Below are 21,212 nucleotides of genomic sequence, written 5' to 3' on the forward strand. Positions count from 1 at the left end.
GGCCTGCGGACTGAAGGGTCCCAGGTTCAATTCCAGTCAAGGGTATGTACCTTGGTTGCGAGCACACATCCCCAGTGGGGGGGTGTGCAGGAGGCAGCTGATCGATGTTTCTCTCCCATTGATGTTTCTAACTCTCTATCCCTCTCCCTTCCTCTCTGTAAAAATCAATAAAATAAAACAAAATTTTTAAAAAAAGAAAAAGAAACCTCAAAATGGGACACATTAGAAAGGATAAGGATGCCAAAACAGTTACAGTGTCTGAGCAGCAGTTTGCAACAGGAGAGTCAATTTCATGGGTTGGGTTTTGAAGAGCTAATCTTAAAGCAATTTGGGGGGAGATACACATTCAGCTTTTAACCAAAAGTGCTTCAGTCTTTCTTTAAAAAAAAAAAAAAGAAAGAAAGAAATATAGTCTAGAGGCTGTCATTTAGTTTGAGCTTTTAATCTCTGTCTGACACTATAAGGGTGACTCCTTCCAGCAACAATGAAGGGGTAAGTGCCTTAGAAACCTGCCAGCAACTTTGATTTGACATCTGTCTTCGTCCAGGTTCATAGTAAACTTGAACATCAAAGTCAGAGATTTCTTTTACTGAGTGAAATAGTAGCAATAAAAATGTCAAATGACAAATCCTCAGGCAAAGGCTTGACACTATTGTTTGCAAAGCAAAAGTTTGGTCAGGAAAAAAGTGCCTCCAATTACTACCTTCCTTAATGCAGCTATAAATAGCTACCTTATCTTTTATTAGACATCCTATATAATAAAAGCCTAATATGCTAAATGTGTAGTCGTCCATTTAACCAATCAAAGTGTAATATGCTAATGATATGCTAAGGTCACTCAGCTACTCGTTATGACGTGCACTGACCACCAGGCGGCAGACACTCCGACCTGTAGGTTAGCTTGCTGCTGGGGTCCAGCCGATTGGGACTGAGCGAGATGGACAGGACACGACCTGGAGCCCTCCCATGGTCCCTCCCCAGCTGGCCAACCTCCTGCATCCCCGATCATACACCGGTGGGGTCCCTCAGACTGGCCTGTGCCCTCTCACAATCTGGGACCCCTCGGGGGATGTAGGAGAACCAGTTTCAGCCCAATCCCGCTCAACGCAGGAACTTCCCTCCGGTGGTCAGTGCACTCCCACAGGGGGAGCGCTGCTCAGCCAGAAGCCGGGCTCACCGCTAGCAAACGCAGTGGAGGTGGTGGGAGCCTCTCCTGTCTCCACAGCAGTCGGACATCCCCCAAGTGCTCCCGGACTGCAAGAGAGCACAGGCCTGGCTGAGGGACGCCCCCCCGAGTGCACAAATTTCATGCACCAGGCCTCTAGTAAATTATTAAGACACTAGAGGCCTAGTGCACGGATTTGTGCACCCGTGGGGTCCCTCAGCGTAGCCTGTGGGGATTGGGCCGAAACCAGCAGTCCAACACCGCCTGCCGCTCCTGCATATCCCCGCCCCGCTGCACCTGCCGCCGCCGCCGCCGCCACTCAGTAGGCTTGCTGCCACTCCGCTGCGGTCTCTGGGCTGCGGCGGCCAGCCATGAGCCCTGCGTCTGGTGCCTGTTGGTCAGCTGAGCAGCGCTCCCTCTGTGGGAGCGCACTGACCACCAGGGGGCAGCTCCTGCACTGAGCATCTGCCTCCTGGTGGTCAGTGTGTGTCATAGTGACCAGTCGACCAGTCGTTCGGTCACTTAGGCTTATATAGACTAGAGGCCCAATGCACGAAAATTCGTGCAAGAGTAGGCCTTCCTTCCCCTGGCTGCCAGCACCAGCTTCCTTCCAGCACCCTGGACCTGGGCTTCCCTCCTCCAGCCGCCAGCAGGCAGCTGGGACCCGGGCTGCTTCCCTCCTCTGGCTGCTGGCAGGCACCTGGGGCTCGGGCTGGCTTCCCTTGGGCCACCCACAGGCACCCGGAACCTGGGCTGGCTTCCCTCTGGCCACCCACAGGCACCTGGGACCTGGGCCGGATTCCCTTGGGCTGCCCACAGGCACCCAGGACCCTGGCAGGCTTCCCTCTGGCCCTGGCTTCGCCAGAAAAGACGTCCAGAATGACGTCCAGAAGGACGTCTGGTCTAATTAGCATATTACCCTTTTATTATTATAGACTAGAGGCCCGTTGCACAGATTCATGCAAGATAGGCCTTCCTTCCCCTGGCTTCACTCCCGGCCACCCCGGAGCCTGCAAGTCTTCACTCTGGGCCGGAGCACTGCTCCTGTAGCTCCCTCCGCCCCCCGCCCTCCCCCTCATAGCAGGCATCCCACCCCACCTGGCCACTCCACACCTGCGTATGCAAAGTAACCCACCACATTTGCTGAGTTAATTTGCATACTCACTCCTGATTGGCTGATGGGTGCCGTGGAGGCGCGGTCAATTTGCATATTTCTCTTTTATTCGTGTAGATCAGTGGTTCTCAACCTTTTTAATGCCGCGATCCTTTAATACAGTTCCTCATGTTGTGGTGACCCCCAACCATAAAATTATTTTCGTTGCTACTTCATAACTGTAATTTTGCTACTGTTATGAATCGTAATGTACATATCTGTGTTTTCCGATGGTCTTAGGCGACCCTGCTAGCAGTTCTCAACCTGTGGGTCATGACCCACAGGTTGAGAACCACTGCTGTAGAGCCTAACACCATCGGAAAACACAGATATTTACATTACGATTCATAACAGTAGCAAAATTACAGTTATGAAGTAGCAACGAAAATAATTTTATGGTTGTGGGTCACCACAACATGAGGAACTGTATTAAAGGGTTGCGGCATTAGAAAGGTTGAGAACCACTGGTGTAGATGATTAAAAGCAGCTGCCATATAGATATGGAGCAAGAAAGCTAAGATCTGACATCTACAATAACTGAAAATGGTATCAGTATTACCTTAAAGCCTTATAACCATATCGAAACATCAGGAAAAAACAGGTTATGTGAAAAGCATCACTCAACAGTCCTTCACACATCCCCTTTTCAAATCTCAAAGTCACTCCAGAGGCAGGTTAGGATAGTCATTGAAAGACCAGGTCCTTAAATCAAAATGCCTGGGTTGAATCCAGGCTTTGCAATTTGCTGGCTGAGTGATAAAGGATAAATTATTTAACCTCTCCTAACTGTGCGTTACTTAACTGCCTAAGTTTTCTCATCTCATACCAAGTGCTCAATAATTGTGAGTTACTATAATTAACTATAAGGAGGAAAAGATGGGGGAAATTCCAAGGAAAGCCAATAGGCCTTGACTTTATCTTTGCTAATAGCTCATCGAAAAGATGAATATAATACTAACAAACCCCTTTATCTGGGTTTTTGAGTTTTTTTAAGTTACTGATTGCATCAAGTATCTCATGCTCCCAGTGGGTATTCAATGAAGATAATTAGTCTTATGATATAATAGAGGCCTGGTGCATGAATTTGTGCACCAGTGGGGTCCCTTGGCTTGGCCTGCGCCCTCTCGCAATCCGGGACCCCTTGAGGGATGTTGGAGAGCCAGTTTCGGCCCGATCCTGCAGGCCAGGCCGAGGGACCCCACCAGTTCATGATTGGGGCCAGGGAGGGATGCAGAAGGTTGGCCAGCCAGGGAGGGACTGAGGGAGGGCTTCAGGGTATGTCCAACCCGTCTTGCTCAGTCCCAATTGGCCAGACTCCAGCAGCAAGCTAATCTACTGGTCAGAGCGTCTGCCCCCTGGTGGTCATGTACATCATAGCAAGCTGTTGAGCAGCCTTAGCATATCATTAGCATATTACACTTTGATTGGTTGAACAGATGACTGGACAACCAGACACTTAGCATGTTTTATTATATAGGATGCTTACTCACACTCTGCAGTCTTTGGGTTCGTACCATCTGCAGAAGGACTGATTTAGGAGCAAGAGACTCGCAGATGCTGTGTACTCAACTAAGTTACCTTGGAGTATTATGTATCTAGAAGTTTTTTTATCTAGTTTTATTTTGTCTTATTTTTCATTTACAAGCCATGTATGTGTCATAGTCAGTCTAAAACAGAAAGCAAAGGTTGTATGTAAACAGTACTAAATTCCAGAGTTAGGCAACGGGTCCTTACACAACTAAAATTCTATTACGATTTTTTTTTCTTTCTAATCATTTCAATTAATCTCCATTTTGGCACAAATGCACCATGAGATATGAGAACAAGAAGGTCTCAGGTAGGCCATCAATCTTGTCCCACCTAATCTTTAGGCACCAATAATGTTATTCTTAGCAAGCCTAAATGTGAACAGTACTTCAGAATCTGAAAGTGGAAGGGACCTTACAGGTCACCAACCCAAACCAAAATGAAGGAATAATCTTTCCCACATCTCTTCATCCAGCTTTGCCTGAAAACATGATGGTGGGGCACGCTCCCTCCTGGGAGCATGCCAGTGCCTTTCCTATCTTCCCCCTTTCCCCCACCCCCCCCAAAAAAAACGACGGTGGTGGTAACAGTGGTAGAAGTGGTGGGGGCTACAACTGTTATTTATGCCCCAGGCACTGTGCCACACATTCACATGCACTAACACATTGAATCAAACTGTGAAGTGAGAAACTCCTAAAAGAAAATATAGGATGAAATTTTAAAAACCATTCCAAAAAAGATAAAAGCCTAAAAATTTAACAGAAAGGATTATTATATTCACATAAATGAAGAGAATATTATTCATCCTCTAAATGATAGGCCGTCATTTTACTCAATTTAGTTCAACAGAGATAAATACAACAGAAGCACTTTCATTCACTCACTTGAACAAGGTAAAGACAGTTGTTATTAAAGGCCTTTGCACCAGACACTTCAGTAAGTCCCAAAAGAACCATTACTACAATTTCTATTAAAATATGATCCCTGTAGACAAGGAGTGTCTACTTTGTTCTCAGTAAAGTGGTGATTGGTTCACAAAAATTAAGAGATAAAATGTAGTGGAGTCCAGGGCAACTCGGTATAAATTCCAGCTCTGCCACTAGCTATGACAGTAGGCAAGTCCATTAACCTGTCAAATTGAAGATGTTACATTTATACGTATACATAAAGTTGTTTAAATAACTTTAAGCTGCCTTAAAAATAAAGTTGTTATAGTTATATAAAGTTATATATAGTTATATATATAAATAATGTTGTTATAAAAGTAACATGTGCACACTAAATTCGTCTGAGTTTCCCTCCTTCCCTGATAAGCTGACACTAAGTATTTCTTCATACCTCACTCGTATTTTACTTCTTACATACCTTGACCCTAACAAGGTTAAGTATGTTACACTTGAAATCTTTTTCCAACTCTGTATTTCTGTATAAAGCTATCTTCAGGGACGTCTTACCTACTGTGCCCTGAAGATATTGCAAATAATTCCGTTATAGGAAATTTTGCCTCAATACAAAAAATTTTTTTTTTACCTATGCACATGAGAATTCAAAACATAAAGGCATAAAGTTTTGTACTATAAATGTTAAAATAACAGCAGAACAGCTCACAAAAACACAGTAATCTAACTCCTTTACCTGGGATATCAGTAGAGTAACAGTTTGTCCATATCATTCCCTGCTGTGATCTCTAAGAACTTACCTTATGAATGTGTTACAAAGGATCGATCACATCGCTATTAAAATTCAGCCCTGATTGATGAAACACTTATTGATTGAAAATGCAAAAAGACAAAGGCCAGTGGCCTGATTCCTACATATCTATACTAATAAAAGGGTAATATGCTAATTAGACCGGATAGACCGGACGTCTTCCAGACGTCCTTCTAGACGTCCTTCAGGACAAAGCCACGGTGGCGGGGCTGAGGCAGAGGTGGTTAGGGGCAATCAGGCAGGCAGAGCAGTTAGGGGCGATCAGGTCACCAGGGGAGCAGTTAGGGGCATCAAGCAGGCAGGCAGAGTGGTAAGGGGCGATCAAGCAGGCTGACAGGTGAGTGGTTAGGAGCCAGCAGTCCCAGATTGCAAGAGGGATATACAACTGCGGTTTAGGCCTGATCCCCGGCAGTCAGACATCCCCCAAGGGGTCCCAGATTGGATAGGGTGCAGGCCAGGCTGAGTGCCCCCCCTCCACCGTGCATGAATTTCATGCACTGGGCCTCTAATCCTATCTAATAAAGAGGGAATATGCTAATTGGCCATCACTCCGTCACAAAGATGGCTGCACCCACAGCTGAGGCCAAGTTCCCATAAGGAGCCTTAATGAGCAATCAGCAGGGACCTGAGGCTACGCCCTCCCCCACCCCCGTGGGGCTTGACAGGGGAGCTCAGGCCGAACCCCCCACCAGGTGGGCCTTGACAGGGGACCTCAGGCCACACCTCCCACCTGGCAGGGCTTGACGGGGAACCTCTAGGTGCGCTTCCCCTCCTGGTGCTGGGCTAGGGGACCTCAGGCTGCTCCCCCCACCCCAGCGCTAGGCTGGTGGACCTCAGGCCGCGCCCCCACCAGGTGGGGCTTGACAGAAGACTTCAGGCCACGCCCCCAGCACCGGGCCATGGGATCTGAGGCTCCGGCCCCCTGCCTGGCTGGGCTTGACAGGGGACCTCAGGCCATGCCCCACACCCTGTGGGGCTTGACTGGGGACCTCAAGGTGCACCCCCAGTGCTGGGTCGGGGAACTCAGGCCACGCCCCTGCCCAGCGGGGCTTGACAGAGGACTTCAGGCTGCACCCCCCACCCGGCAGGTCTTGACAGGGGACCTCCGACTGTACCCCCCCACCCAGAGGGGCTTGACAGGGGACCTCAAGGTGCGCTTCCCATCCTGGTGCTGGGCTAGGGGACCTCAGGCTGCTCCCCCCACCCCAGCGCCAGGCTGGGGGACCTCATGCCATTCCCCCCCCATCAGGTGGGGCTTGACAGGGGACTTCAGGCCGCGCCCCCCCCCCCACCCTGGCACCAGGCTGGGGGAACCTCAGACCGCACCCCCCACCCAGCAGGGCTTGACAGGGGACCTCAGGCCATGCCCCCCCACCCAGCAGGGTTTGACGAGGGACCTCAAGGTGCACCCCCAGTGTTGGGTCGGGGGAACTCAGGCCGCACCCCCGCCCAGCGGGGCTTGATGGGGGACCTGAGGCTGCGCCCCTCTGCCAGTGGGGATTGACAGGGGATCTGAGGCTCCACCCCCCCCCCCGCCCCCCAGCCTAGCGGGGCTTGACGAGGAACCTCAGGCCATGCACCCCACCCAGTGGGGCTTGACAGGGGATCTCAGGCCATGTCCCGCACCTGGCGGGGCTTGATGGAGGACCTCAAGGCATGCCCCCCACTCTGGTCTGGGCAGGGGGACCTCAGGCCATGCCCCCCCCCCCATCCTGGCGCTGGGCCAGGGGACCTGATGCTATGCCCCCTGCCCGACAGGGCTTGACAAGGGTGGGACTGGCCTGGTCTGGATCTAGCCCAATGGAGGGGGTGGGGCCGGCCGAGTGTGGGTCTCATGAGATTTTGAGGTGCATGTGGGTGGGCAGGGACTTGACTCTGGGTCCCGTGGTGAGCCCCAGACTCTGACAGGAGGAAGGTTTTCATAAACATTTTACTAATTTTCTTTCATCTCTGACACTTCTATTATAGAGAAAGGGCAAACAGCAATATTAAATTATTTCCTCTAATTAATGCCCTTTTAATGTGCACGAATTTCGTGCACTGGGTCACTAGTATATAATAAAAGAGAACTACACTTCATAAAGGAGAATTATGCATCTGATCCCATCCCCAAGTATTATGAGTCCAGTTCATCAGGGCCATTCTTTCATTCTATAAACATTTATGTGCCTACGGTGTGCCAGGCATAGCACAGTGAACACAACGGACTAAAGAATACATTTAAAAATCCCTTCTCTGCTAATAGCAGGAATGTCTCCCCGTAAGGTAAGGCTGCCCAAGTGTTAAGTCCTAGAGACCACGCCCTGGTCCCACTCACACTGACATCCACCCGAAGCCAACCAGCCCCCTAGGCTTGCAGCCCCGACACCGCCTCGGGCCCTGGGTTCTGCACCACTAAGGCCGGGGACCCCTATGAGTCCGGGACAACCCGGCGGGAGGAGGCGAGAGGCGCACCCGCGGGGGCGCCACGTGCACGCCCGGCGCGCGCTCTCTCCCTTCCCCTCCCCCCCGCCCCCGCGCAGGCGCCGCCGCCGTCCCTGCGCGCGCCCGGGACGCCATTCACGGCTCTTGGCTCGCGACCGGGACCTCACCAGCCCCGGTCCCGACTCCCCCAACCATCGCCTCTTACCGGCGCTCTGGCTCCGGCGCCCCGGCCTCCCTGCTCCCGGCGTCCGCCCCGCGGGGCTCCTCGTCCACGACCGCCGCGGAAACCCCGACCGCGGCCCCGGCGGCCGCCTCCGTCCCCGCCGCCGCCTCTCGCCACCGCCGCCGCGGCCCCCGCCCTCTCGCGGTCGCGATCTCCGCCGGGCCGGTCACGGCCGGGCCGGCGTCCGTGGCCGCCCCGAGCTCCGCGGTCCGTCTGCATCTGGCCGCGGCCAGCGGTGCCGAGCGCGCAGGAGCCGGGCCGCGCGGAGACGCCGCACCCCACCGGAAGCGGCCGCGCAGGAGCCGCGAGGGGCCCGGTGGCTGCAGCGCGGCGTGCGGGCCGGGAAGGAGCCCGGGGCGGGGGCGGGGCGGCCGGTCCGGGCAGGTGGGGCGGGAGCTGGGCTCGGGGAGGGCTGGGGGCTCAGATGAAGGCCCGACCAGGGGGAGCCCGCAGTGGACAGGGTGGGTATGGGGTAGGGACAGTGATAAGTGAAAGGACAGGTTATAGAACAGTTTGTATAATATAAATTGTTTTTGTAAAAAAGTGTATATATACACAAATATGGGTGTATTTGCATAAAACTACTTTTGCAGTTTAATTTCCTGATTATTAAGAATTAATATAATTTTAAAGGTACCGAACTCGGGGTTCAAGAGCAGGTGTGGAGGAAAAGGCGGGTGGGTCTCAGGGGAGAGGTGGGTGTGGACTGCAGCCAGCAACTACGAGGGAGGGAAAGATCGAGGGAAAGATCGGCACAAAACTGGTGATGGGGAGACCAGGCCCTGGAGTCCTCAAGAGAATGCCTGCAGAAGTAACTGCTTATGCTCACTCTTACTGAGCACATGAGCATGAAATCCCGCTAACAGCCCTGTTATCCCTATTTGCATGTGAGGAAACAACCCTAGACAGTTAACTCGCCTGATGTAACAGGGCGAGGTAACGGGGAACTAGCATTCTCACTGCAGTCTATCCGAGTGTTTCACTTACTCAGCAGAAATTTTTTGAAACTCATTATTTAATGTTCAGTTTCGTTTATACCTAAATAGTAAGTAGTCCATTTCATGTATCAGTCTATATTTTTAACCAAGGGAAGAAGGGCAATTAGTTATAAGGGTACATGGAAGTCATTTTTAACTTTGTATTACAGAAACCACATGAAATAAAACCAAGGACTTAAAATGTACATCATCCAATCAGTGTTGCAAAACAAGTGTTTTCTTCCTCCCCAGTCTTTTCTGGCTTAAAAAAGACACACACACACACACACACACACACACACATGTAACACTATTCATTGTTTTAGTTGTCTACTCAGTGTCAGGCACAGTGCTAGGTCCTGAATATTAAAAAAAAAAAAAAAAAAAAAAGGAATGTCTGCCCTCAAGTAGCTCACTTCCCACAAGAAAAATACTCCTGTAAACAGATGATTGCAGTAGAGTGGTGAGTACAGTGGGTGGTTCAAGGTGAAGGTCCAGAAGAAGAAAATTTAAACTATACCTAAGTGAGTAGTTACCCAAGGCTTCATGAGAAATAGACCCTTCAGCCAGGGCCTGAGGCTTGAGCAGGAGTTTGCCTGGTTGATATTCTGTGGAGGAGAATTAGAATTCTAGGCAAAGGCATTTTGGAAACCACTGGAAAAATCTAGGCCATAAACAGGGCCTGAATTAAGTTGGGCGCCAAGGAGGCAGATAATAGGGACAGAGAGGACACGGAAGAATTAACAGGACTTCGTGTCTAATTTTAAGTGGGAAGGTCAGGGGGATGAGAAGTTAGGATTGATGCCCAGGTTTCTTGCTTGAATGACCAAATAGTTGATGCCATTAGTCAAGAGAGGAAATGCAGGAGAGAATGTTGTCAGGATAATAGTATTTTTTTAATATATTTCTATTGATTTCAGAGAGGAAGGGCACATCAATGGTCAGAGAGAATAATTGATTGGCTGCCTCCTGCATGCCCCCCACTTGGGATGTAGTCCGCAACCCGGGCATGTGCCTTGGCCTAGAATTGAACCATGACCTCCTGGTTCATAGGTCGATGCTCAACCACTGAGCCACGCTAGCAGGGCAGGATAATAGTATTTCCCCCTTTTTTCCCCTTGTCTCTACTTGTAAAATTAAGACTTACCATGGTGTTCAGGATTAAGTTATTCATTCCCATGTTGAACTCAAATTAAGTAATCCTACCTCTAGAGAAACACTAAAACAACAGGAAAATGAGAAGAGTAGAGAACATTGTATCCTTTTCTCTGCACACCATAAAGGAACTAACAGGAGATACAGATGGATATGAATATTATTTTTAAGAACCCAGTGGACAACCTGTCCCCCTTGTGTGGCCAGAACTGATAAAGGTTTGGTACATTGTCTCTTCCTAATTCTATGGTCCGTGACATAAACTTGATATCTTGAAATGGGCTACAGTGGAAACTGTTACACCACAGAAATTGGCAAATTTCTGCCAATGGGGGCTTTGTTGGGGGTGGAGGCAGAAACAGGTTGTTAAGTTTCACGCACACCACAGATTTGGGCTCTCATCAAGGTGAACATCCACATATAAATCTCATGCCAGACATTAGCACAAATCAAGAGTTTCTCAACTTGGGCACATTTAGAGATAGATCATTTTTGTGGTGGTAGCTTGTCCTGTGCATTAGTGTTTAAGAGGATCTCAGCCTCTACCACTCAGTTGTCCCCCTTATCAACAGGGGATATGTTCCAGACCCCAGCAAATGGCTGAAACTGGGGATAGTACTGAAACCTATATACTGTTTTTTCCTGTACCTACAGACATAAGATAAAGTTTAATTTATAAATTAGACAACAATAGCCCTAGCCGGTTTGACTCAGTGGGTAGAGAGCTTCAGCCCATGGACCAAAGGGTCCCAAGTTCAATTCCTGTCAAGGGCATGTACCTCAGTTGCAGGCTCATCCCCTGCCCCCGGCCTTGGTCGGGGTGTGTGCAGGAGGCAACTAATCGACGTGTTTCTCTCACACTGATATTCCTCTCTGTCTTTCCCTCTTTCTTCCATGCTCTCTAAAAATCAGTGGAAAAATACCCTTGGGTGAGAATTTAATAAATAAAATTAGACAATAATAATAAAACAATATGACAATATGCTGTAATAAAAGTTATCTGAGCCTGGCCAGTGTTGCTCAGTGGTTGAGCATCAACCCATGATGGTTCGATTCCCAGTTGGGAGTTGCGGGCTCGATCCCCAGTAGGGGGTGTGCAGGAGCTGCTGGTCACTGCTGCCCCCTCCCCGCATCGCCGTCCCCCCCCCCACCCCTCTGGCAAGTACCTTGGCTGGCCTGGTGCCGCCTGCTCGCCAGCCCTGCCCCCATTGACCGGTCAGTTCCACCATTCAGTCGATTTGCATATTATGCTTTTATTATATAGGATACAGCATTCTCTCAACTTACTGACCATGGAACCATTTTTTTTTTTCAATCAAGCATCTTGAAATAGTCTTAATGAGCAGAATTTGAGGAAGACTGTGTTAGCCTTGGCTCTCTTCAAGGTAATTCTGTTTTGCTGGTTGGAAACAATTTGCTCTGCCCCTAGATTAGAAGAACACCAGCTACACAAACTAAAGGGAGACATATCACTTGTACCACAATGTACCTCAAACAGCCAGTATCTCAAACACTAAAGTACTGCCTCATGGTCTCATCCTACTTTGTCCCCTAATAGACCATGCCTCAGATCCAGTCCCACAACGGGAAGAGTCTCCTGATGTCCTTCCTGCCAGATGGCTTGCAGCTTTGTAATGAATATTACTGTGTCAGGCACTTTGAGAAACACTTAACATGGATTATCTCACTTAATCCTTAAAATATTCCTATGAGGTAATGACTCTTTATTATCCCCACTTTAAAAGTTTGAGTCTGAAATTTAGAGAGGGTAAGTACTATGCTGAAAGTCATAGCTCAAAGCTGTGGTTTGAATCTGAAGCTCCCAATGCCAGGTTCAGTTGTATAATTATGAGATGATGTTGCCACTCTAAATGAGCTGCTTTTCCATGTATCAACGAGTTTATTCTGCTTATCAGAGAGAGAGATAGGAAGAGAAAGAAAGTTTTAAAGAATTGGTTCATGCAATTGTGGGGGCTAGCAAGTCTGAAATGTGCAGTGCCCGCCAGAGGGCTAGAAATTCCAGCAGGAGTCAGTGCCATAGTCTTGAGCAGCTGTGGGCAAACTACGGCCCGCGGAGCCGAAAGAGCGGAGGGTTCTCTTGCTCTCCCCTCCTCTCCTTCACCAGCAGCAGTGTTAACATGGCAACGTCGGGAAACACGGCCGCAGCTCCTTCTTCTGAGTGGGCGGACTTATATCCGCCCATTCAGTAGAAGGAACAACCTCTCAATCTTCCAGAGGCTCATTGTAATGCCCGCGGACGCGTCCCCCCACATCACCCTGGGAATGCGTAGACACGTTATCGTGGTGATGTAGGGAGACACGCCCCTGGAGAGCACAGTTCAGAGCATTAGCTAAAAAGGAGACCAACAACACTGTTCCCACTGAAGTTGATGTTTTAAAGACCAAAAACCTTTCAACCCAGTCTACATTGCCATCTACATCTACGTCCCGGGCATAATTTGGAAGTTGCACTAAAGAAAATGTTTAATTTACTGTTTACACATTTTGTTCTTTTCTATTTGTTTTAGTTTTAAATTATTTTATTATATTTAAGTTTAATTTGAAAGGCTTTTGTACCTTTCCTTTATTAGGCAATTTTATTTTGCCTTTGCCATCTTCAATATAAGGTATGTTATTGTGCTATGATTTCTCCATTTTTTGAAGTTTCAAATTATAATAATTAGTGTTTACATTCTTCTTGTTAAAATGTTTGAAATGAATAAAACTATTGAAATAAAAAAAAAAGACCGTACCCTTTTATGTAATGATGTTTACTTTGAATTTATATTAGTTCACACAAACACTCCATCCATGCTTTTGTTCCGGCCCTCCGGTCCAGTTTAAGAACCCATTGTGGCCCTCGAGTCAAAAAGTTTGCCCACCCCTGGTCTTGAGTCTGGAGGCAGAATTCCTTCCTCTTTGGCAAACCTCAGTCTTTTCCCTTATAGCCTTCAACTGATTGGATGCATCTCACCCACATTCTGAAGGGTAATCTGCTTTACCTGAAGCCTACTGATGTAAATCTTATTCACATCTAAAAAACACCCTCACAGCAACATCTACATGGCTGTTTGACCAAGCAGTTAGGTACCATAGCCTAATCAGGTTGACAAATACAATTAACTATCACGTTACATAAAATACAAAACCATAGAAATGTAGGTATCTTAGATTTTATAGTCCAATTTCCTTATTTTTGCGAAAAAAGAATCAGGTCAGAGAGGATATGCACTCAATTTATCTGTTATAAATTGCTCACTAAAATTAAGTGGGAATTAAATCCTTCCAAAACACCAATTATTTCTATTTTGAAGACTTGATTAGAACGACTCAACAAGCAGTCAGTTCATTTTATTATGACTCCCCAGCACCATGGATGTTGGGACCACCTTCAGAGCAGGCGGGGAGTCTGGAAATAGCTGACACAGTTCTCCCAGAAAGCAGACTTGTCTCTCAGATCCACTCCTGTCCCTCTCACCCCACCCTCAACCACTCTAGGCTCACCTCTCACATCTCAGGCTTCCTAGGACTGGGTGCCTCCTTTTGCCTTTGGGCTTACAAACAAGCTCTTCCCTGGTGGGGCTGAAACATTCTCCCCCAACTCCACCCCGCCCCTTTTGCCTAGCTAAAGCCCATTCATGTTTCAAATCTTGGCTTGGAAAATTTTCCCTCAGAATGTGTTTTCCCCACCATCACTTGACTGGGTTAGATGCCCTTCACATGTGCCCTATGGCATGCAGAACCAACCCCCAGATATTTATCTATAACCCCACTAGGGTCTTGTCCATAGTATCCCCAGCATTAGAATCTATCACATAATAGTCAGTCAATAAATATTGATTGAAAGGAGGGGGAGAGAGAGGGAGGGAGGGAGGGAAGGAAGGAAGGAAGGAGGGGAGGAAAAAAGAAAATTCTTGCACTGCACAGCTTAGTACTGACACCTGGAAGACAGTCTGTGATGGCATTTGCCCAGATAATTGTAGGGTATAAAGTAACTGATCTTTTCAGGTTCTGGTGAGTCTGTTGATCTGGCACTCTTGGGATTTACTTTGCCAGCTTTTGGATGTTGGTGATACCAAGAAGTTGTTGGTATAAGATAACAGGAGACTGGACCATGTAGTGGCAGCAGGAATGGAAAGGAACCAATAAGAGAATTATTTCATAGGTAAATTGGACTGCGTTAGTCGGGATGTGAAAGAGAAGGGTGCAAGATGACGAAGGTAGGAGAATCGGGATTCTGTTACAAGACAATATCTTCAGTGCCATATTGAATTTGAGATTTTAAAAATCTAAAGATACAGTTTAAAATATAAAACAAAAAATATATAGCCCTTCACAAATTTGTCATCTTTAATCAATTACTGTTCCTAAAGAAGTCAAAACCGGCCAGCAGACAGAGCAGGCACTGCCACATAGCGCGCTCTGAGGGCCACCAAAAAGCCTTCTCTCTCCACTTCCTATCATCATGCCATGGTGCCTGGAATTTTGTAATGCTATTTGCATATATCATCAAATATATATTATATGCACACATTACTGTTTGGAAGGAAAGATAAGAAATGGTAACTGGCCCTAGCCGGTTTGGCTCAGTGGATAGAGCATCAGCCTGTGGACTGAAGGGTCCCAGGTTCAATTCCAGCCAAGGGCACATGCCTGGGTGCAGGAGGCAGCAGGTCAATGATTCCCTCTCATTATGGATGTTTCTATCTCTCTCTCCCTCTCCCTTCTTCTCTGAAATCAATAAAAAGACATTCTTTTAAAAGCTTTTAAAAAAAAAAAAAAAGAAATGGTAACGGGTTACCTCTGGAAAAGGGTGCTAGAGAGTATGGAGGTCAGACGTGGGAGGAAGACCTATCTATTCCCTTTCTCCCTTTTGTAACCATTAAAGCTCTTATCATGTACATAAATTTTTAAACTAGAAAAGAAAATGTGTTTAAATTTGGAATTTATCAATGGGGAATTGATTAAATAAATTATAGTACATCCAGTAACTGAAATAGTGAGCCATCATTAAAATGCACAAAAAAATTTCTTTGATCCCAAAGATTTACTAATGCAAAGAAGTCTGTGATGATTTTTTAAGTAAAAAACAACATTTAGAGTGTAAACATTAAAAATTCACCCACTTAAAAAAATTCAACCACTTAAAAATAATTGTATTTAAATGTTGGTTAGTATATGCATAAAGAAAAGCTGTCAAAATACACACTAACCTGTTAGCACTGCTTCCTCTGTGAGTCGGAACTAGAGGAGACTTTTGTTTTCTAAGTTATACATTTGGACATTGCTTCAACTTTTACAAAGAGCATATTTCTTTATAGTCAGATTTTAAAAATGTATTTGGCCCTGGCCAGAAGGGTCCAAGTATTGCTCAATGGTTGTTCAATGGTTAGAACATCAGCCCACACTGAAGGTCCTGGGTTTGATTCCCGGTCAAGGGTTGCAGATTCAATCCGTGGCCTGGTCAGGGTGAGTTCCGGAAGCAACCAATCGATGTGTCTCTCTCGCTTCAATGTTTCTCTCTCTTTCTGTCTCTCTCTATCTCTCTCCTGCTCTCCCTCCTTTCCTCCCTCCCTCCCTCCCTTCCACTTTCTCTAAAACTCAATAGAAGAAATATTCTTGGGTGAGAATTAACTATAAATAAAAAAATAAATAAATAAAAGATATTTGGGTGGTGAACTCATAATACAATATACAGATGATGCATTATAGAGTTGCACCAATGATTTTATTAACCAATGTCACCCCCAATAAATTCAATGAAAAAATTTTAAATCATGCAAATATAAAAAAAGTAAAGTACAGCATAGGGAATGTAGTCAATAATATTGTAATAACTATATATGGTGTTAAATGGGTACTAGATTAGTCAGGGTGATCACTTCATAAGTTTTATAAATGTCTAATCACTGTTGTATACCTGAAATTAATATAATATTATATGTCAACTATAATTTTAAAATTATCTTAAAAAGAAAAAATAAATTAAAAATTTTAAAAATATATATTTTTAAACATTTCTATGACATTGCAAATAGCCCAAGAGAGGGGCACCATCTTCAGCATATGGGGCAAACTTCAAACCTCTCAATGAAAACCAGGTCCCCACTGGGAGTTTGTGCACTAAGTCAGGGTGAGGTTTTGTAATACAGTCTTGGCTCACAACAATGCCTCAATAATGTTTAATAACTGAATTTATAATTAGACTCAGTAATCTAAATAATTGGACTATAGAGTTGACATAACTTGTCTTTTTTGCCAGCGCACGATTGGCTAAATACTTATGACCAGGAGCTTAAGGCTATTGCAGTAGAAAGTAACAATGTAACCTGCTTTCTCCTCATTAATACTCCCCAGCAATCCAATTCTCTTTCCTTTTCCATTGCTCTCATCCTCCCAGTTTATTTTTAAAATTGCCATTCAAAACCACAAGAGGGCAGCAGCCTCCTGTACATGAAAGGCACTCAGTCATTATTAATCATAAGCAAAGGGATGATGCCCTTATAAAAATGTTCAAAACTTTAGAGATTTGCCCTGACCAGGTGGCTCAGTTGATTAGAGTGTCCTTATGTCCACTACAAGGTTGCAAGTTGGGGCACATACGGGAAGCAATTGATGTTTCTCACATCACTGTTTCTCTCTCTCTCTCTCTCTCTCTCTTGCTCTCTCCCTTCCTTTCTCTCAATAAATAAATAAATAAATAAATATATCTAGGGTTAGAATTTTTTAAAAACTTTAGAGATTTTATTTTAGCATCTTGCCCCAAATGTGTATGGGACCACATTCAGTATTTTGTTAGAAATTATAAACAATGAGTGGGAAAGAAATTCATGCTGGCAAGTGAAGATAATGTATTTCCCTCTCTTCCAGATGCTGTCCCAGAAGAAGTGTTAGATAAAAAAGAGAACAGTATAGAACCTGACTTACTCCTAATGTAAATTCTTACACCAGGATGGAAGGAGAATCTTACCACAATGTAACTACTGTCAATGGCACCCCAGTGAATCACCAGCCTTTGGAACGCCATGGGTTGTGGGAAGTCATCACCATTGCAGCTGTGACTGCTGTGGTCAGCCTGATCACCACTGTGGGCAATGTCTTAGTCATGATCTCCTTCAAAGTCAATAGTCAGCTGAAGACGGTGAACAACTATTACCTGCTCAGCTTAGCCTGCGCAGATCTCATCATTGGGGTCTTCTCCATGAACCTCTATACCACCTACATCCTCATGGGACGCTGGGCTCTTGGGAGTCTGGCCTGTGACCTTTGGCTTGCACTGGACTACGTGGCCAGCAACGCTTCTGTCATGAATCTTCTGGTGATCAGTTTTGACCGTTACTTTTCTATCACAAGACCCCTGACGTATCGGGCCAAGCGTACCCCCAAGAGGGCTGGCATCATGATTGGCTTGGCCTGGCTGATCTCCTTCATCCTCTGGGCCCCAGCGATCCTCTGCTGGCAGTACTTGGTGGGGGAGCGAACGGTGCCTCCAGATGAGTGCCAGATCCAGTTCCTCTCTGAGCCCACCATCACTTTCGGCACTGCCATTGCTGCCTTCTACATTCCTGTTTCTGTCATGACCATTCTCTACTGCCGAATCTACCGGGAGACAGAGAAGCGGACCAAGGACCTTGCTGACCTCCAGGGGTCTGACTCTGTAGCTGAAACTGAGAAGAGAAAGCCCGCTCACAAGGCTCTGCTCAGCTGCTTTGGCTGCCCGCGGCCCACGCTGGCCCAGAGGGAACGGAGCCACGCTTCCTGGTCATCCTCGCGCAGGAGCACCCCTGGGAAGCCGTCCCAAGGCTCCGGCCCAAGCACTGAGTGGGACAAAGCTGAGCAGCTCACTACCTGCAGCAGCTGCCCCTCCTCGGAGGATGAGGACAAGCCCACCGCTGACCCTGTCTTCCAGGTGGTCTACAAGAGTCAGGCCAAGGACAGCCCACAGGAAGACTTCAGTACTGAAGAGACCAAGGAAACTTTTGTGAAAGGTCAAGCTGAAAAAAATGACTACGACACCCCAAAATACTTCCTGTCTCCAGCAGCTGCTCATAGACCCAAGAGTCAGAAATGTGTGGCCTATAAGTTCCAATTGGTGGTGAAAGCGGATGGGACCCAGGAGACCAACAACGGCTGTCGCAAGGTGAAAATCATGCCCTGCTCCTCCCCAGTGTCCAAGGACCCTTCCACGAAAGGCCTGGATCCCAACCTCAGCCATCAAATAACCAAACGAAAGAGAATGGTCCTTGTCAAAGAGAGGAAAGCAGCCCAGACCTTGAGTGCCATCCTGCTGGCCTTCATCATCACGTGGACCCCTTATAACATCATGGTCCTGGTTTCCACCTTCTGTGACAAGTGTGTCCCCGTCACCTTGTGGCACTTGGGCTACTGGTTGTGCTACGTCAACAGCACTGTCAACCCCATTTGCTATGCCCTCTGCAACAGAACCTTCCGGAAGACCTTTAAGATGCTGCTTCTCTGCCGATGGAAAAAGAAAAAAGTGGAAGAAAAATTGTTCTGGCAGGGGAACAGCAAGCTCCCCTGAAAAGTTAACAACTCCCCTCAAAAGAATGACCATCATCCACTTCCTGATTGCAGTTTGTTGGTGTTCAAAAAACACATCTGTCATTTTGAGTCTCTGAGAACTTTATAAAGGCTTGAGATCTGTTGCCCACAGAAATGAGTCACACCTGCCACAGTTGCTGCCCCATTGAATTACTCCTGTCTGTGACTAAGGTCGCCTGATGTCCCAGGAGTTTCCCATTGAAGTGAATGGGCTTGTGGCTTCACAGGCGGGAGGTATGCTGGGTCACGGTGGACAGTGACTGAGGGGACTTTTGTCTAACCTTCTGTGGGGAACAGCAGGGACCAGTTGGAAACATCTCCCCTGTGGAAACATGTCATAGACTTTTGTGCAGTATGTATGTGTCTATGAAGTTGTCTTGTGTCAGTGAGAACCAGGGGAATGTAAGTCAGTGTTACCTGTTAACAAGAGTGGTATTCAACTGGCTTCTAAGACTTTCTTTATAAACTAATCAGTATTTATTCACAAAGTATTTATTATACAGATATTATGTGTTCTGCGCTGTGGTATGTTTTCCTGTCCCTACACCTGAGCAAAGCTCTTGCTGTTCCCTTTTACAACTGATGCCAATTCCTGTTATCCATTGAAATCAAGCTGGTCCCCATCCTTCCTTTCAGAATCCTGCGTCTGGAAGGACCTGAAACCTGATCACACCCAATCCTAGAGAGGGGACTCTATTCTGCTAAAAAATATGGTCCAGTCTCCACAGTCACTTATTTTAGGTTTTACCAGTGGGGATTTTCCCTTTTTTCTTAACAAATGTTGTGCATTCTATTTTGTGCCCATTTAAACCCATTTATTCACGTTCAGTTCTTAGGAAGACTAGTTGTTAACAGTGCTTCACTGATTAAAGATCTTCTCCGGGCTATTCCTCAGGGTTCTCTTAAACTGTTTTCAGTGGTCTTAATTTCTAATCTCTTTGCAAGGCCAACCTGAGGCAAATTGTGGAAAACAAATTTGGCTTCACCCCATGCTTTTGAACTTATTCCTTGGTCATTTAGCAGGCCCCCAATTTCCCTCATTTCACACAGACCCCAGTTCACACCCAGGCACAGCAGGTCACTGTGGAGCCTCCAGCCTCCCTCCACTGTGGAGGGACAGCAGGGGAAAGGTTTTATTACTTTTTTAAATAGGTTCTTGAATCAGGGTTCAGAAATGACTTACTTATTCATTCCTCTCCAAATTCATGGTCAAAGATGAGAAGTCCAGAAAAGTACAGTTGAGTCTGGTGAAGCTGGCTATGGCCATTAAAAATATATCAGTTATATCAACATAACATACATTAGAGTATCAGGATTATTAAAGACAAATTTAATTGAAATCTGTGTACATAAACAAACTGAATCTAAGCTGTTTCTTTGATAATTTTGAAAATAAACCAATGTGCAAGAAATTGAAACTATAAAATAGTGCATATAATTAAAGATCCACAAAGAAAGCAGCAGTGCAGTTCTGAGGAGAAATTTAAAGATGAGCCAGACGCGTCTCCTTATTTAACCTGTTCACTGTATCTGCAGTGTGTTTAAAAACCTCCAGACTTCATTTCACTGAATATAGGCCAGTTCTTTCTCAACCTCCTTTGCTAAGGAGATGTAAAAATAGCTGGCTTAGTTGTCCTGGGAATTGGGCAAAGGAGAGCTACATTTGACACCTGAAGAGCAAACCTGCCTCTCACAAAGTCCCAAGAATGTTCCAGGGCAGCAGAAGCCCAGGGCGGCCTTCCAGCCCTATGGGGACCCAATGCTGAGGTGTAACATCTTGGAAGCGATGTAGCTGCTGAGCCTTTGTGAGGGCAGGTTGACACCTGCCAAGAATTTGCTAGAGAATCTTAATTGGCTCAGTTCTCCAGGAGAGACGCTCCCTGGTCTATGTGATGCTAACAGGGTGTAACTTCATGAGCAAACCTGCTCCACCAGCTCTAGATAAACAGTTGGGTTTTTTAGGTTAAGGCTTTGGGTTCCCCAGAAAAATGAAAATCCCTCCAGGAGAATAACAGCACTTTAAGCCCATGTTGGGCATTCACTGTTCAGAGAGAGATAAGAGAAACAAGCCAGTTCAAACAAAAGAATGCAGAACTTGAAGTGGGGACAGGTGGCGGAGTTGAAGGTACACTTTCAAACCCAAAGCAATCTGGGACTTTTTGTTCATCATATATGAAATTAATGGAGAGGCCTATGCTTCCTTATCATTGGCTTTTTAAAAGTTTATTGGGGTGACATTGGTCAACATGAACATATAGATTTCAGGTGTGGACTTCTATGTTACAGGATCTGTTTATTACACGGTGTGCCTACCAC

General features: G+C 46.4%; 2 protein-coding genes across 2 annotated transcripts in view; one reads left to right on the top strand and one right to left on the bottom strand.

Annotated features, from left to right (window-relative positions):
* The window catches only part of AVEN (apoptosis and caspase activation inhibitor), a 192,016-nt gene extending 183,548 nt beyond the window's left edge, over positions 1–8,468 (bottom strand). The window contains exon 1 of the mRNA XM_080659120.1: positions 8,185–8,468. Coding sequence (XP_080515246.1) covers positions 8,185–8,421 — 237 coding nt within the window. The 5' untranslated portion in view covers positions 8,422–8,468. The remainder of the gene's footprint in view (positions 1–8,184) is intronic.
* An 8,818-nt stretch (positions 8,469–17,286) lies between these two features.
* CHRM5 (cholinergic receptor muscarinic 5) lies at positions 17,287–18,876 on the top strand (the record flags this gene model as incomplete). Its single annotated transcript, XM_080663019.1, has 1 exon — positions 17,287–18,876. The coding sequence occupies one exon, from the start codon at positions 17,287–17,289 to the stop codon at positions 18,874–18,876; it is 1,590 nt and encodes a 529-aa protein (XP_080519145.1).
* Between the last annotated feature and the right edge of the window lie 2,336 nt (positions 18,877–21,212).

This window comes from Plecotus auritus (assembly GCF_963455305.1).
Source record: "Plecotus auritus genome assembly, chromosome: 1".
Taxonomy (NCBI): Eukaryota; Metazoa; Chordata; class Mammalia; order Chiroptera; family Vespertilionidae; genus Plecotus; species Plecotus auritus.